Raw genomic sequence first — 16,554 nt, forward strand, 5'->3', positions numbered from 1 at the left:
TATAGTCTGTAATTTGGCAACACTGTAGGTAGTGGTCAAACCAAAAAAGGGTGTGTAGTGTAATAATAATGTGACTTTAGCATGACGTCACTTTAACGAAACTTAAAAAAAAAAATCCAAAAATCACCTCCGCCTTCTAAAAGACGACGCCAAAAACACAGCAGCTGTCACAGCTTGCAATATAGCAGCTGTTTCAAAGCACGCAACGTATTCGTAGTTCTGAGCCAGTGACCAGGCCATGAGGAATATTGCTACGATTGCGTTAGCCGTGGTCATGGTTGCTGTGGTATCGAATTCGTTCAATGTACTGTTGTAAAGGGGCTGCTGGACGATGGTGGAGGCGGCTGTTGCAAAACTGGAGAACATGCACCAGATGAGGAGTAGGCTTCTGTGTGCTGATATGGTTATACCTGTAATTTGGAAGTTAATATCTATGAAAACGCAATGTTGCTGTTAGAGAGGAAATGCACGCAGTATATACATACACGTACGCACGTACGTATACACGTATATAGAATCGGAAGATACCTTCCGATCCTCACTTGAAATAAATGTATTCTCGTATGTCCCCGGTATGTACAGTGTGAACTTCGTCATTGACAAAATCGATTTCAATCCGGAGAGGGTTCTTAAAAACTTACCGTAAAAGCCCATGGCGCCAGTGGCACAAAACAGGGCGCAGAGTCTCGCCTTCTCGTTGATGGATTTGGGCAGCACGATGCACAGCATTATGAAGCACAGCGCCGAGCCATGTGCTGCCGCCATTAATGATGCCACCTGGAATTAACGTCATTTCATTCATATTGATTCTCACACAGATGAAGCTAGATATCAACAACTCAATTAAACCTGCTGACCTCCTGTAGGTACTTGGAAGGCCTCTGCTATGTACGCATTATACATACGGGGCAACACTTACCGACCAAATGTTCATGGTGGGATTCTTCAGCCACACCAGTGGCGCGAACATCACCCCCAGCACGAATATGGACACCGTCGTCGTCAAGTGCAGCAACGCGTACAAATAGAAGTTCAGATCCATCAGCATATTCATTACAGTGATGAAGTTTTTCTTCAAAGCCGCTGTTCTCCTCGCAGTGCCTGGTGACACTTCCGAAAAGACAATGTTCTGAGGAGCATCAGTTGTCGTTTCTCTGTACAATGGTTGCGGTTGATTCCTGTCTATGCTCTCTAATTCTTGGTAGCCACTTATCCTGCTGTAGCTAGAGATGTCCAATGAGCCAAAGTCGGAGGAGAATCTGTCTTGTCTTAGATTATCAGAGTACATTTCGCTGAAATCCGACGAGAATCTGTGATTTGGTGGGCTAATTACAGTGGCTGCTGTCTTCGCTGTCTCTCTGTATTGGACTGCAGGATCTATAATTTCCTTGGCGTTTTTGTTAGATTTGAAGACTACTACGTCAGTTGCATCGTCATCTTGTGCTTGTGAGCTCGATTGCGCTTGCGCGTTTGCTTCAGGATCCTCCTTTCTTTGGTTGAATATAACTTCGTCTTCGTCTTCTACGGCGTCTCTGAGCATGTTGTAGGTGCTTCTTATGACTCTTTCTATGTACATTGGTCTGGAGAATGAGGCTAGGAAGAGGCAGTTCTGCATGAGGATGGCTCCGTATATCATAACGACGACGTCGCCGGTGTAGACGGCGCAGAGGTATCCGAGGAGGATGGGCACCAGACAGTTGCCGACGGAGGGTGCCATGCGCACGATTCGCTGCGCCGTGGTCAGTCGGTCGCGGAAGTAGTGGGTTATGATCACTTCCGTCTGCTGGCCGGTTAACGCGCAGCCAGCGCCTGGAATATAATGTTGTTGGTAAATTAGCGAAGCGTGCTCCCTCTTAGTCCACGTCTCCGCTTACGATCAAGCTGGCGTGATTGTGGTCAAACGTACGCAAGCCTATTTTTGTATTAAAAAAACCGTGTGCGAAAACAGGCAGTCCGTAGTTATTTATATAGTAGTAGTTAGTTATATATATAGCCCGCGTAATTATTTTATCGCTTTCCTGAGAACAGTAGGTACCTATGCAATTTTCCGGGATAAGGGCTGTTCTGTATCCGTGGTCTCTAACATCTCTATAGGTACCTACCAAATTTCATTTTAATCGGTTCATTGGTTTAAGTGTGAGGACAGATAGGTTGAATTACTTTCGCATTTCTAGTATGTAGGTAGGTACAGTCGAGGAAATTAATCGCGCGCGTACCAGGGTGAGACCTTTTATAATCAATTTCTTTCGCCATCATTTCTTTTGCAGATGTATGGAATGTCAATATGACATCAGTAGCAAATAGTTTCTACCCTGGTGATTCAGTTTCTTTGACTGTACCTATTGCATGGATTTATGTCCATATGTCCATACAGGTAGGTAAATTATCTGTGAATTACTTACTGTCAAGTAGACTAAACTAAAGCAAATATATATTATATCCTACCTACTTAAAAGTAGGTAGGATAAATACGTGGCTACACTACGTGACAACTTTTATTAGTAGAAGAACAATAGAGCAGTGGCGGATTTATGTTTATTATGAGTGTAGGCCACTTTATATCCGCCGCCCTATGTAACTTTCTAAAATAATATTTTTTTGAAATCTGCCGCCCCTAGGCCGCTGCCGCCCCTAGGCCGCGGCCTATACGGCCTATTTATAAATCCAGGACTGCAATAAAGCCGCTTAAAAGTAGGTACCTACTTAAATGGTTGTTTTTGTTTTAACTAAGATTTATAGCATATCTGGAGTTTCTTCGGAAAGATTAGGTATCTGATAACGGATTGGGTTTGGTTCGATCATCGCTATTAACTCTATCATCATTCATATTTGTAGCATAATTGACCTATTTAAGAAAACAGTCTTTATTACTTGCAATTGAGAATTCATTTTGCATTGTTATACTACGATTACAATAAGGACCAACCCTGCCTGATTGATCAATACCTATAAAGTATATTACCTATATGTATAATGTATACACCTGTACACCTACTATGTCAACAAAGTCGTAAAATAACACATTGTTCGACTCAATGCCTCACACAACACAATACCTACTAACATTATGAAACGTTCTGCATAGTCAAACAAATGAATGAATAATAAAACAATTGCTTACTTACCTGCGAACATCCCAGAGAAGACGTTAATAATATGGTCGTTACTGTTCGCGTCTGTCGAATAACTTGACAAAAGTATGCCCGCCACGGTTAGGCACAGGCCAGAGAGGGCCATGAATCTTGGCATGTTGAAGGTCTTCACCACAGCTCTGCACCAAGACTCCAGGAGTAGTCGCATTACTATCGTTATGACCGGTACTAAGGCTATATCTACGTCCCATATCTTAAACACTTCGTTTTCGTCGTGGTCTTCTTCTCTGATCGCTTTCAGTATTATAAGACCGTAGAGCGTCAATAGTCCGGGTACTGTGACGTGGTAGATGACGGCAGAAAATACAATTAACCACCCGTATCCCCCGTCCGGAGGTGTGGGTCCGATCTCAGGCTGCGACGCCACCACCCGATCCAAGTGAAGATCCTCAACGCCATTTTGTCGTCTCTGCTGCTGCCTCGCCGGTGGAACTTGACTGCTCTCCATTATTTCCACACAATAAACAACAGTTTCATGACTAAGGTAACTGCGAATGAGTTATCTGCCCGCAACCAAATGTTATCTTATCATACCTGTCTTGGTAATCTTGTGTTCTACATTTTTAAATTGACCGCCAGTTCTTTAGCGCTTTCGTAGTTGGACGTGTTGGATGGAATAATAAACGTTATATTTATTAAAATTAAAGTAAAACTAAAAGAAAAACTAACATAATTATTCAGGCGAATAAAATTTTATTTGCGTCATAAATAATTTTACGACGACTGCATTTTATGACAGTAATCTCATAGAATGTCGCACGGTTTCTGAACGTGTCAGGGAAAATTATTCCACCAAATTAAGAAGACGTAACGTCACTGGGGAAGGGAAGACAGAGACCGATGCTAGATTGTGTACGTGTGCGAGTGAGATAGCGCGTAATTAATTGTGCTAGAATATGAATTTTCAACTCAGCCGATTAGCTTTAATGTGATTTCGCCTGAGCGACCTATAAAACGACGCTTTTATGTGAAAAATCCCGTAATTATCGATAATGCGGCGTTAATTCTCCTTTTTAGTGATAAGATCATGCAGGGGTGATGTTCTCTGAGATAGCTGAGGTATACATTGTTCGTTTCTGTTTGAAAAATCTTGTGTCGTGTTCAAAGTTCCGTGAAGCCCTGGGTATTTAATTGGCCTGTGTTCATGGTGCGATTAGTGAATGAGGAATGTTGGTTGCAGGCCTGCGCTGATGGGTGAGCGACCATGGAGACGGAATCCGTGCGCTCTGAACTGAGCAGTCGGTCGCGACGCAGCTCTAGGCATCGCCAGCACACTCACCGGAGCACCCGGTATGTTTATCTTACGAATACCAAAGCTTGCTAATAAAAACCACACGCTTCACTACATTTTCAACAAGAAAAGGCTTTTTTAGGGTATCCTTGGTTAGAAATCTTATTAGAAAAATATCTTTCAACTTGTTTTGTGTCACAACATAAACTATATTTTGTTGAATAAATCTTGATACATTTTAACCTAGTTATAACAGGAATGGCTTGATTAGCTAGTTTTATTAGATTAATCTACTATGTTATATTACAATTACAAGCACACATGAAACTTGTGTACTTAAATTGATCACTAATAATGTCTAATTGAATAAGTATGTAGTTTAATTAGACTTGATTGACTTGAACTGGCCAATTATGTTGAGTGAGTGAATACAACACATAAACATCTTTTAAAGTAAAAGGACACTGTTGTTGGCATTATGAGGGAAAGAGAGGAAACTGTTTGTTAGTAATTAACAGGGGTCGGTCAAAAAGTGCTGATGACGACAAACAACTTATAGGATGATTTCAAATAGTATTTTTGATTTTCATAAACAATTATCACATCATTTAGCAACCTATTTATTAAACAATATGAAATTTGTTTTATTCACTGAATTCCATTGATTTATTTACAATAAGATTATTTTGTTACTTCATTAATGCTACTTTGTTACTACATGTATGTATGTAAACTCTTTATTGTACAAAATAAGTAAACAAACACAGATGACAAACAATGAAATATATGTACAAAGGCGAACTTATCCCTTTAAGGGATCTCTACCAGTCAACCTTAACCTAGGACATGTCACATGGAAGTTTAAATAAAAACATCATCTTGTGTGCAAGATTAGTCATTTTTATGTCATCCACACTTTTTGTGCGTCCCCTGGTAATTAATATTTTAGTTTAGGTTTTAACTATGCTTTAAGCAATACCAATATAAATTAATGTGTTTATTATAAAAATACATTATACTTAATATGGGATGTAGATTTTGATTACGGTTGGACTAAAAGCAAGGGGGTCCTGACTACATAGGTTGGGTTAGGTTAGGGCAGACCAAAAAATCATGACACTATTATCATAAACTCGTAAAAAATTGTAGTCTACCTTAGAAACGTGAAATACAATCATTTATTTTCCAAGAACCAACAGCTACAGATTACAGAGTAGGTTAAACTTGTAAAAACATGGAAGCAAATTACGGGATATCACAAATAGTAACAAAAAGCACAGATAAAAAAGTACATGCATAATCACGCATAGTCAGTGCCACACAAATCCAGATAAAACAAAATAGCAGAACTCATTTTTATACTATGGAAATGTTTGTTTAATATGTAACACACTAACATCTTCTGTTACAGAAGTTCAAAATCACAAAGAAAAGACGGCAGTGACGGCATAATGGCCCCGTTCCAGACTAGCGTTAACATAAACCCAGAGACAGGGCGTGATGGGCAGGAGGTCATCGAAGTTCAAATCCTTCCACAAGATGAGAACTGGGGAGAAAACACCACAGCCGTAACTGGCAACACCTCTGAAGGCTCACAGTCGATGGAGGATGTTAGTAACTGGCCAATGGAGTCTGATAGCGGGCTTGGTTTTGTGTGCTCTAGATATTTTGGTACTACTCTAGCCCTTGGCTTGTCATTTGTGTCTTTTGTCAGCCCGCTGGCTATGGTAGTGTTGCCGAAAATTGGTTTTTTTCCTGGTCTCACAGACAACATAGCTATACAGCCAAGCCAAAGAATGCAATTGCTATCCTGTACAGCTGAATGTAAAGGAATCTTACTATCTATAGCATTTAAATTAGTCCTCCTGGCTATAGGAGTGTGGGCGGTGTTTCTTAGATCAAGAAATGCTATACTACCAAGAATATTTGTGTTCCGAGCCATGACTTTAGTCATACTTGCGGTGTGCACATTTTCATACTGGTTATTCTACATTGTACAAATAACTGAAGCTACTAAAGCACTGGCATTGGGAGAGGAAGCAATTGATTACAATGCATTAGTGTCCTATGTATCAAGCTTTGCGGACACATTACTTTTTATACATTACATAGGGGTTATATTGATGGAGATACGGCATTTGGAGCCTGCTTATTATATAAAGATAGTTCGAAGTCCTGATGGTGAAAGCAGGTCTTATTCTATTGGCCAGTTGAGTGTGCAACGGGCAGCTGTGTGGGTTTTACAGAAGTATTATACGGAATTCCCAATATACAATCCATATTTGGAGAAAATTCCCATATCAAAGTCTCAGAGGAAGGCGCAATCCAGTATTAAATTTTATGAAGTGGATGGGTCCAATACTAATGCGGCTCCTGGGCAAGCCAGGTGAGGCATTTTGAAATGTTTTTTCTAATACAGCTGATTAACCCCCTGTGTCACCATCCATTGATTAAATTTAATTGACGGATAAATGTGATGCCGTCTGTTTGTTTTGTTTGAATAGACGAGGATGGTATCACATTTATCCTATCTGTCAATAAAATCAATCAATGGATGGTGAAAAAGCCCCTAAATCTATTATTTTAATCATGTGGTGCAAAGCGAGTTTGTTTTTTAATTGTTAATTTAGAAAAACTTGAAACTACTCTCTCTACATTATTTGCATTTGGGGCCTACGCTAGTTGACGCGGTTTGCACGGAGCTGTTGGATGCCTATTGGAAACATATAACCGAATTGATAACCTCCTTTTTGGAGCCAGTTAAAAAATAGTATGAGATGCACTAATTCTTAGCCTCTTGTGCGATGGATTCATGGATTTTACTTGTCGAGGCCGCTTCACTCACGCCTAAATATGCCACTGAACCCATTGTATTGATTTCCGTAATTTTGTTCATGGCTTGACTGCAATAAGAGTTGGATATCGTAACTACTTTGAAAAAATCTCAAATTAATACGTCAACAAAATTTACTTTTGAAATAATGTAATAATAATAATGTTCATAAAGTTCACTCAGTAAAATTATCGATTTTGAGATACGGGCTTTTTTCAAAGTAGCTAGTGACGATATAATACTTGGGAGCAAAGAAATCGAGCCACCCTTGCAATTTTTACGTTGTTTTTTGTGTTTTTTAGGTTGTAAGTGTTATTATGGAAACGTAAAAATTTGCAAGGGTGGTGGCTCGATTTCTTTGCTCCCAAGTGTATATAAATTTGCCTATGAGATATCTGAAGTCAGCCTCTTAGATACCATTTGCGGATTCTGCCTTCTCCCAGAATTATTGTTTGCCAAATGTTGCCAACTGTTTCATTTCCCAACTATTAATTTTCCCAGAAACCAAAAATTTTTCTGCATGTATTTTCTTATGCTTTTACGGAACACAGTAGGTTAAGTTAGGTTTGTATTTATGAAAGTTCCGAAAACAAAAATACAGTTTCAGAGAAAATCCTCAGTTGGCAAATGAAACATTTGGGAAATGTGAGTTGTGAAGAGGCGAGAACCCACGATTTGTTTTATGGGCCAATCAATTTTTTTACCCACACTAATCTGTCCGCGACATTTTTCAAACAATTGCAGATTTTTGTAAGTAAACATGTTTTTTCTGTAATTTAATAGATGGTGTACATGTATACATGCCATCCTACGTAAGTTCAACCTATTAAAGCGTGAAATATCTTGTTGGAAGTACGATTTTTTGGTAACGCTAGAGACAATCTTGGTAACGCAGGAGACGCCAAAAGTGTCGGTAAAATAGTTGATTGACCCGTATATGTAGTTGTAACGTGCGTATTGTTTGAGGTCTACGACGGGGTCGTGCACGGGCAGCGCGCGGCGCCGCGACTCGGGCTCGGCGCACAACGAGCGTTACTACGAGGAGGCGGAGCGCGAGCGGCGCGTGCGCAAGCGGCGCGCGCGCCTGCTGGCCGCCGCCGACGACGCCTTCGCGCACGTGCGCCGCGTGCGCCAGGCCGCCTCCGCAGGTGGGTGTCACTGTTGCACGAGAAAAAACCCGCCCAAATGCGAATCGGACTCGCGCACTTAGAGTTCTGTGCCAATATCTATACAACATTAGACATTCATTAGCAAAAATAAACAGTTTTGTTGTATGGGACATCATCCCCCTTAATATTTGTTTTTATGAAGCCGTGGTGGCCTAGTGGTTTGACCTATCGCCTCTCAAGCTGAGGGTCGTGGGTTCAAACCCCGGCTGGCACCTCTGAGTTTTTCGAAATTCATGTGCGGAATTACATTTGAAGTTTACCACGAGCTTTGCGGTGAAGGAAAACATCGTGAGGAAACCTGCACAAACCTGCGAAGCATTGTTCTGAGAGGAGCCCTGTGCCCAGCAGTGGGACATATATAGGCTGAGATGATGATGATGATGATGAATATTTGTTTATGCTGAATCTAGGCGACATAAAATGACTTTTTATGCTCTAGTGTATAAAGTAAAATCTTCGTCTAAGACCAAGGAAATAAGGTGTCAACAGCCACAAACAAAAAAGTTTCTACATATTTATATAAAACTAAAAATTAAATCAATAAAACTAAAAAAAAGTTGAATAATAATGTATGAAAAATAAAAGGTACACTTTCTGATCAATTATTTCCATTGTGGCATTTCATTTCCTCGCAATCTAAGTGAAAAAGAGTGTAAAACTCGAGCATTAAACCCCTCGACACAATCTACTATTTGTTAAAAACAGCAAGGGTGAAAGCCATAAAGAAAGTGAATATTTTCGGTATTAATCGCTACGAGATGATAGGAAGGCTTCCCTAGTCATACTGAAGGCTGACATAGTCACATTTGGTGTACTTTAGTCTCTTTAAAATATTAGATAAAAAAAAAGAAAATTATCTTAAAAATATCTATATACATGCATTCTGTACTGCTTACTCTATGTTGGTGTTCCATAAAGAGTTATTGTATTGTACTGTAATGTTCAACCGCTGTCCTTGATATACAATCGGATTGGGCGAATGAACGGTTGCTCGGCGAATGACAATATATTTCAATTTGACACCCTTTTTATACTTGCTAGGAAAAATCTCGCCAGCGCGATTCAGGTTGATTTAATTTCCCGTACAGCGACATCTATCGGCACATAAACTAATTAAAAATACATATTACGGCTATACAGTAATGTTGCATTACGTGTTACAGGAGCCCTGGGCCCGCGCGAGGCGGCGCAGGCGGTGTTCCCGTCGCTGGCGCGCGCGCTGCAGAAGTACTTGCGCGCCACGCGCCAGCAGCCCCGGCACTCCGCTGACTCGGTAATTTACCACTTTCATCATCCCAGCCTATATAAATCCCACTGCTGAGACCTCATCTCAGAATGAGAGGGCTTGGGCCGTAGTCCCCACGCGCGCCCAGTGCGGATTGGGAACTTCACACACACCATTGAATTTCTTAGGTGTGTGCAGGTTTCCTTGCGATTGTTTCCTTCACCGTAAAGCTCATTATACATTTCAAATGTAATTTAGCACATAAATTCCGAAAAAAATCAGATGTGCGAGGCCAGACTCGAACCCATGACCCTCTGCTTGAGAACCACTAGCCTAGTGCACTAGGCCATCACGGCTTTTACCTCTACTTCTTTACGATTATATCTCAGCAGCGTGACTGTGGGTTAACTATCGCAAACTGTATGAGTTTGAGCGTCCGGGCGAGCGAGCGGCGGCCATATTGCCATTTCGTTCTCGAATGGGTTGGGTGTTCGCATGTTTTCTGTTTCATACAGTTAATAACGGTATATGCTGTACCGAATGAATCCTCGGTGTATGTATACTGGAGATATACTTTCCTTAATTACACTACTGCGGCCCGGTGGAAGACCAGTGCTGGTTGAAAGTGCTGGTTTTCAACCAGCGATATGCTGAGCCGGGACCTTATTATAAAGGCAACTATCTATTTTTCTAACCTGTGTATGTGTCACTGCTTTTATAAATTAATTATTTTCTATTTCTATTAATGAAGTACACACAAACAAATACTTTATTTCCGAAAATATTAAAGACGCAGATCAGAACGTATAATGTATTAGAAAACGTGGTGTCAGAATATATTACTAATAAGTTGCGGTGCACACAAAGGTTCAGAATTTTACAATATTACAACGTCATAACGTGGTAGTTATATGTGTAAACTAGCTTTTGCCCGCGGCTTCGCCCGCGTGGAATTCGGTTATCGCGCGTTGTTCCCTCGGGAACTGCATTTTTCCGGGATAAAAAGTAGCCTATGTCACTCTCTGGCCTATAAACTATCTCTATGCCAAAAATCACGTCGATCCGTCGCTCCGTTTCGACGTGCAAGACGGACAAACATACAAACACACACTGTCGCGTTTATAATATTAAAAGTATGGATATATACTATAATATAACGTATTTTTACAGGTACTAGCCCATCTAGGCCGCTGCCTGTCCCAGGACGCTTCCCCCCGGGCTTTCCTCGAGCCATTCCTCGTGGAAGGCCCCGTGCTCGCAGCCGACTCCGAGGCCCGGCCGACGCAGCGCTGGTCCCTCATATCCGACGAGCTCCTCGCCCGTCCACTCGCTGACAACGTAGAGTTCCAACTGCGGCAGGGTGACGTATCCCTCATATGCACTATAAAGCAGCTGCCCAAGTTCAGTCTGATGGAGGAAGTGGTGGATCCGAAGAGCAATAGGTTCATTCTGAGGCTGAATTCGGAGACGTCCGTTTGACAGGACGATTTTCTTTGCGGGGACGAGCATAGGCTGGTATGACAGTGGGTTTAGGTTGTGATTGGCAGATCTTTTTTACCTTCGTCAGTTACTGTGGGAAAAATACCTAAGTACTCTTATTGTTAACCCAAGCAGCATCAGTTTGGGTTAAGAAGTATCTGATTGTTATGTTGTAACATTGTAATGTTGATCGTTATGTTTAATTGCAGGCGAAAATAAAACATTGTAATAGTTTTAAAAGGTAGGTACGCTTAAAAATGAATTTGAAAGTATAAAATCAAAGGGCGTATACTCCCTGACATCAGACGCAATTTATTTTCCTTGTCTGTAAACAACCAGTCATTCATCTGTGCATCTGTCTTATTTGCCTGCAAAAGCGACGTGGTAATTAGACTAAGTGCACAGATCTGGAAAAAGGATGGCGGCCATTCTTATTCATTACCGTGTCACTATTGCGGAAAAAAGCGCCACGGTCATTAAGAAAGAAAGAAAGAAAAAACATTAATTATTCGTGACATTATTAAGATTGTTTTTTTGGAATCTTTTTGTATTTTTTATTTCAATTCCAATTTTTTTTTGTTACATCTCTTGTCTGGGTGAGCGATTAGTTCCAATGCTGTGCTGAAAGTTTCTCGATGAGGGCTACAGCATAGATGTCGCTAGTGTCGCTGCTTAAGTGACTAAATAAGAAAAACAAACAAGCTGAGATATGTGGTGCATAGGAGAAATTCGTGTATGTATCACTGTCCAGTGGTGGTGTAGTGGTATAGCACGTGGCACGGAATGCCGAGGACCTGGGTTCGATTCCCAGCGCTGGTCTTATTTTTCTGGTTTTTCTATGCATCTATATCTCAGTTTGTATTTTTCGATTGTGACATTATTACACAAAATAATATAGGTATAGAATTAAACTAAACATTACTAGACTGGTGCACAGATGAATGACAATGGCCGTAAACAATATGCCTATTTACTATGCCCAAGCGTTATTGTAGTGCTAAGGCTAAAACTCTGCTTGGAGCAGATGTTTAAACTCTCCTTAAATTTGGTAATCAATATTATGAAAGTAAGTACTTGCCCAGTAATGCTTTATAGTTTATTACTAGGACAAAAACACTAAATTGAAAGTCTGATATTTGAAATTTTTTAGAAGCCATTTTGTAATCGGATGCATTTAATTGTAACGTAAATCAATTCCGTTATTAGGTGATATGTACATTTTTGTGTCATATTTTTATGTCATAAGTAGATTAGAAATTATATTAGATTACGCACAAGTTTTACTTTAATTAAGAACTTAGGTTATTTTTAGGGATTTTACTTTTATACGATTTTTTTGTAAATGCAAGCGGAAGTTAATATTAGGGCAAGTGTAACATCTCACAACTGTCTAGTGATACGGTATTAGTAATTGATCAAAATGTGATTAATATAATGAAATGTTCATTGGAATAAAATAAAATAAAAAGTATAAAATGTAAACAAAATACACCAATCGGGTTAATACTATTATAACTAATGAGTGAATTTCAGTAAATACGGACGTGGAAATCAGTCCCTGTTAAGACAATATACATGTAAGATCACTACGTATTACACTATGCCATACCATAGCTATATAAGCTACAGGTTGCACTAAAAAAACTTGCTGTTATTCTCTTTTTTATACATACGTATTATGACCGCTGTGTTTTATATTTCATATAGTATAATAAATAGGTTAAACCATATCATAGGTTAGATTATAGTAAGATATTTATTCGTTAGGGATATCATTTGCTATTGCAAAATAAAAACAGCCTTGGCGTATCGTATTGACTACGCTTATAGAATAAAATGACTTAAAAACCGTTGCAATACAGAAAATTTAATTTCAAAGTATAATATCTCGAACGAAAACGGGTTCACTGTTTTTGAGGAAACATTGCTAAGAACATTTGCGATTATACATTTCATACACAGATACACACGTGCGATCTTAAAAAATACATAAAAACACTTTTGATACTTATTCATATAAATTAACTGACTAGACTTAATTTTTTTTTGCGACAAGACTTAGAAGTATAGATTTTTCGAAAGTTTAAATTTACAGTACAATGAAATGATTAACTAAAGTATGCAAAGCTATAACGCAACTGACTAATTCTGACCAATTTAATGCAAAACCTACATAAGTTAAACCAATTTACAATTATAAGGGGCTGTTTCACCATCCATTGATTAGTGGTAATTGACGGTTAAATGTGATGCCGTCTCTATTTGTTTTGTTCGAATAGACGGAGACGGCCTGACGGACTGGCCGTTTTTCTGTCAGTTTGGTTTTATTAAAAAAAAAACGGCGAAATGCTAATGAAAAGCATAAATTATGAGTGTGAAGTTTGAAATCAAGTAGAATTACTGACTTCGCAAAACATACGAATATTTTTGAAATAATTAGGGTAGGTATTTGAAAATAAATGCAATAAACTAACTTAAAATAAAAAGACTCCTGAGGTGTCTGAAAATTTTCAGTTAACACCTTGTATAAAAAATCGATATGTGCGTCTCTTTCTGACTAACACAGTTAGAAAGGCACACTGAAAAAGGCAGGTGTTCTTGGCTAGAAAATTCTGTATTGTTTATATGCAAAATTTCAAAAAGTGCAATTGTAATGTCTACATAGGATACCAAAGATTGCTTGGTAATTAATTATAACATATCATATATGTATTTAAATTTATAAGATGGCTTTTATATACGACGCTCAGTATGCAGTCAACGTTATAAAATATATTATTTTTTCTCGCAAGAATAATTAATACCGTAGTATCATATTAACTTATTTGAATTCGCGAATTTGAAGCACTCCTAGTAGGAAAGTTAAGTAAGATCATCAATATGGAATTGCGAGTTTTTTTAAAGTATTGACAATATTCACTTCATGGCAAGTAGTAGATAGAGACAAACAATACACATAAAATTCCATTAAGTACAATTTGCGGCAGGTAAGGAAGCGGTGACCGTTAATGCGCATAAGCACAAAATAAGGTATCGTAGGGGACTGAGCGACGCGCGGGGCGGGTGCACGGGCAAGCGTAAATGCTGATTGGCGTGCGTGATTGTCACGTGCGCAGAAATTAACGGTGTGCGCTTCACTTATTCACTGCGAGCTGTATCTAGTCTGCGTCTATACACCACATGTCAACACAATTTGGTAGGTAGTACGGTAAATGAAAAAGCGTGCGTTACAAAAAAAAAGTAAGGAAAAGCTTATATTTATTTTTGACTGTAATTTGTAAACTATGGTATGTTTCACTTTCACCACTTGTCGACTAACTTTAAGTGTCAGATAAAAGTAATGCCGTCTTTGTTTATTCGGACAAAACAAATAGAGACGGTATCACTGACATCCGTCACTTAAAGTTAGTCGACAAGTGGTGAAGCAGGCCCTAAGTCTTGTAAGACTTAAACGTTTGTCATGCGCTGTCAAATTTATATAGCACCAAGTAGTTTTGATACTTGTGTATTTAAAAATTTAAACCCTTTTAAAATTAAAGCGACAAAAATGCTCAATTCGCAGCCTTATGTAAATTGCTTGTGCCTGCTTAGTAATTTGATAAGGTAAAATTAAGTGACGTATTTGTATGGATTTTTAGGTATTTGAAATTAAACACAAATTAAAGACTTATAAATTATAATTTATAACATACTAAAGTTGGGTATTGCTGCCATTTTCACACAGTAAAGTGAGTCTAAAAGGTTATATCGCTGGGGATAGTGCAAATCCGCGTAAGGGAACGTCCCCATACTATTTTTTACTCAATTTTAGACCCCGCTTTGGGGACTACGCGTGACATATGGATGCCATGCCAATACCTCCCCCCTCCGTTTAGTTTTCATGTAGTAAATTATAGTCACGATTTTATAAGAAAAATTGCAAACAGAAAATAAAAACGGCTCATTGATCTATAATTAAAATTTAGCGCTTGCCACAGACTTGTTATAAGCGACAGAAATAACTATCAAGAAAGTACTGTCATTTGTGCGTCAGTGCTGCCACCTGGGAAAAAGCGCTCAACGCTGCGCGTGATATTTTGATGAAAGTTCGAAAAAACGTAAAGTTTTCCTAATCACCACGTGATGAAGCACCAAGCCCATACGAACTCTAATTTTTTTGGAATAAAACAAGTATTTAACAACATTTAGTGCAGATACGCTGTATTCATGTTTGATAGATAAGCGGATTTGCACTATACCCGATGGTATTCGGAGTTATTCTTATGGAAGACGATCTACATGAAATAATTTTCGATTAGTATTATGCAACTGTAGTGCAATCACAATATGGCGCTCGGTGAATAGAGGCACAAATATGTAGGTAATTTAGCTCTATAACGCTTATCTCTTTCTATGACGCGTCATATTGTATATTGCTAGGTATTCGGACGTAAATTCTGTCCAGTGCGATTTAATAGTTATTTATTCTCCGAATGTTTTATTTGGTTTTGTTTTCAAAACGGGGGCCGATTTTAGAAGTGACACAAATTTGTGTAGCTACACAATTCCTGTCGAATTAATTCGACAAGTTTGTATTGCTCTACTTATTAATTCATATTGAACACAAATTTTTGTCATTTTCGATTGGTGTTTTCATAATCGGCCGGCAAATAAAATGTGGTTAGTTATAATTTAGAATTATGTGAAATTGTGACTTATAACTTTAATATTTTTATATCCATCTGAATGCTGTACATTCTAAATATTTTATATCTGTATAGCTACTAATATGAGTATTGTATGTAGATGAATGAATAGTTTTAGGTTTTAATACTCGAGCAGAATCTCACAGCACAAAAGTTTGCCTGAATGAAAGCACAAAGATTTGATATAATCATTGTAAGACAATTTGTACACTTTTGTATTTTTATTAAATATGTAAAGTGATTTTTATTTTGTATTTTTATTATAACCCCTCTGAACCATTTATAAGTCAAGATAAGTAGAAGTTACTACAGCAAAATGGTTCATCATGATCACTGAAAAAAAGATACTGCCCATTTCATGTACTAGGTACTGTACTGTTATAAAAGTTAATAAATAAAAGAAACATTAACATTTAGGCCTGTAACATGTTTACATTTATCACAGCTTTTTTTATTTATTTTATTTTAATACTTTCTTAATGTACTAATTATATTGCTTCTAACCTCCTCTTCCAGTAACTAAAAAAAATACTACCTACTAGTTATCACTAAATAATACATGATTTCGCTTAAAAACCAGTTTTGTCATCCCATTGCTTGTGATAAACTTATTGTACTTACAGTTTCTAATATTAAATAAATAAATATCATGGGACACTTGACACTAATCGACCTAGTCCCAAACTAAGCAAAGCTTGTACTATGGATACTAGGCAACGGATAAATACACTTAAATACATATTAAACATCCAAGAAGAATAATAGGTAAGATTTCGACGT

General features: G+C 38.4%; 2 protein-coding genes across 2 annotated transcripts; one reads left to right on the top strand and one right to left on the bottom strand.

The window, feature by feature from the left end:
- Positions 1–52: 52 nt before the first annotated feature.
- Positions 53–3,690, bottom strand: LOC141436344 (uncharacterized). Its single transcript, XM_074099283.1, has 4 exons — positions 3,126–3,690; positions 920–1,809; positions 642–777; positions 53–410 (listed from the first exon to the last, which is right to left on the bottom strand). The coding sequence occupies exons 1-4, from the start codon at positions 3,598–3,600 to the stop codon at positions 124–126; spliced, it is 1,788 nt and encodes a 595-aa protein (XP_073955384.1). The 5' UTR covers positions 3,601–3,690; the 3' UTR covers positions 53–123.
- A 205-nt stretch (positions 3,691–3,895) lies between these two features.
- Vang (Strabismus domain-containing protein Vang) lies at positions 3,896–16,021 on the top strand. The gene is made up of 6 exons (XM_074099284.1): positions 3,896–4,211; positions 4,333–4,442; positions 5,795–6,769; positions 8,183–8,364; positions 9,549–9,658; positions 10,781–16,021. Exons 2-6 carry the CDS (start codon positions 4,357–4,359, stop codon positions 11,087–11,089), a joined length of 1,662 nt encoding a protein of 553 aa, XP_073955385.1. The 5' UTR covers positions 3,896–4,211; positions 4,333–4,356; the 3' UTR covers positions 11,090–16,021.
- The last annotated feature ends 533 nt before the right edge of the window (positions 16,022–16,554 follow it).

This window comes from Choristoneura fumiferana, chromosome 16 (assembly GCF_025370935.1).
Source record: "Choristoneura fumiferana chromosome 16, NRCan_CFum_1, whole genome shotgun sequence".
NCBI classification, from domain to species: domain Eukaryota; kingdom Metazoa; phylum Arthropoda; class Insecta; order Lepidoptera; family Tortricidae; genus Choristoneura; species Choristoneura fumiferana.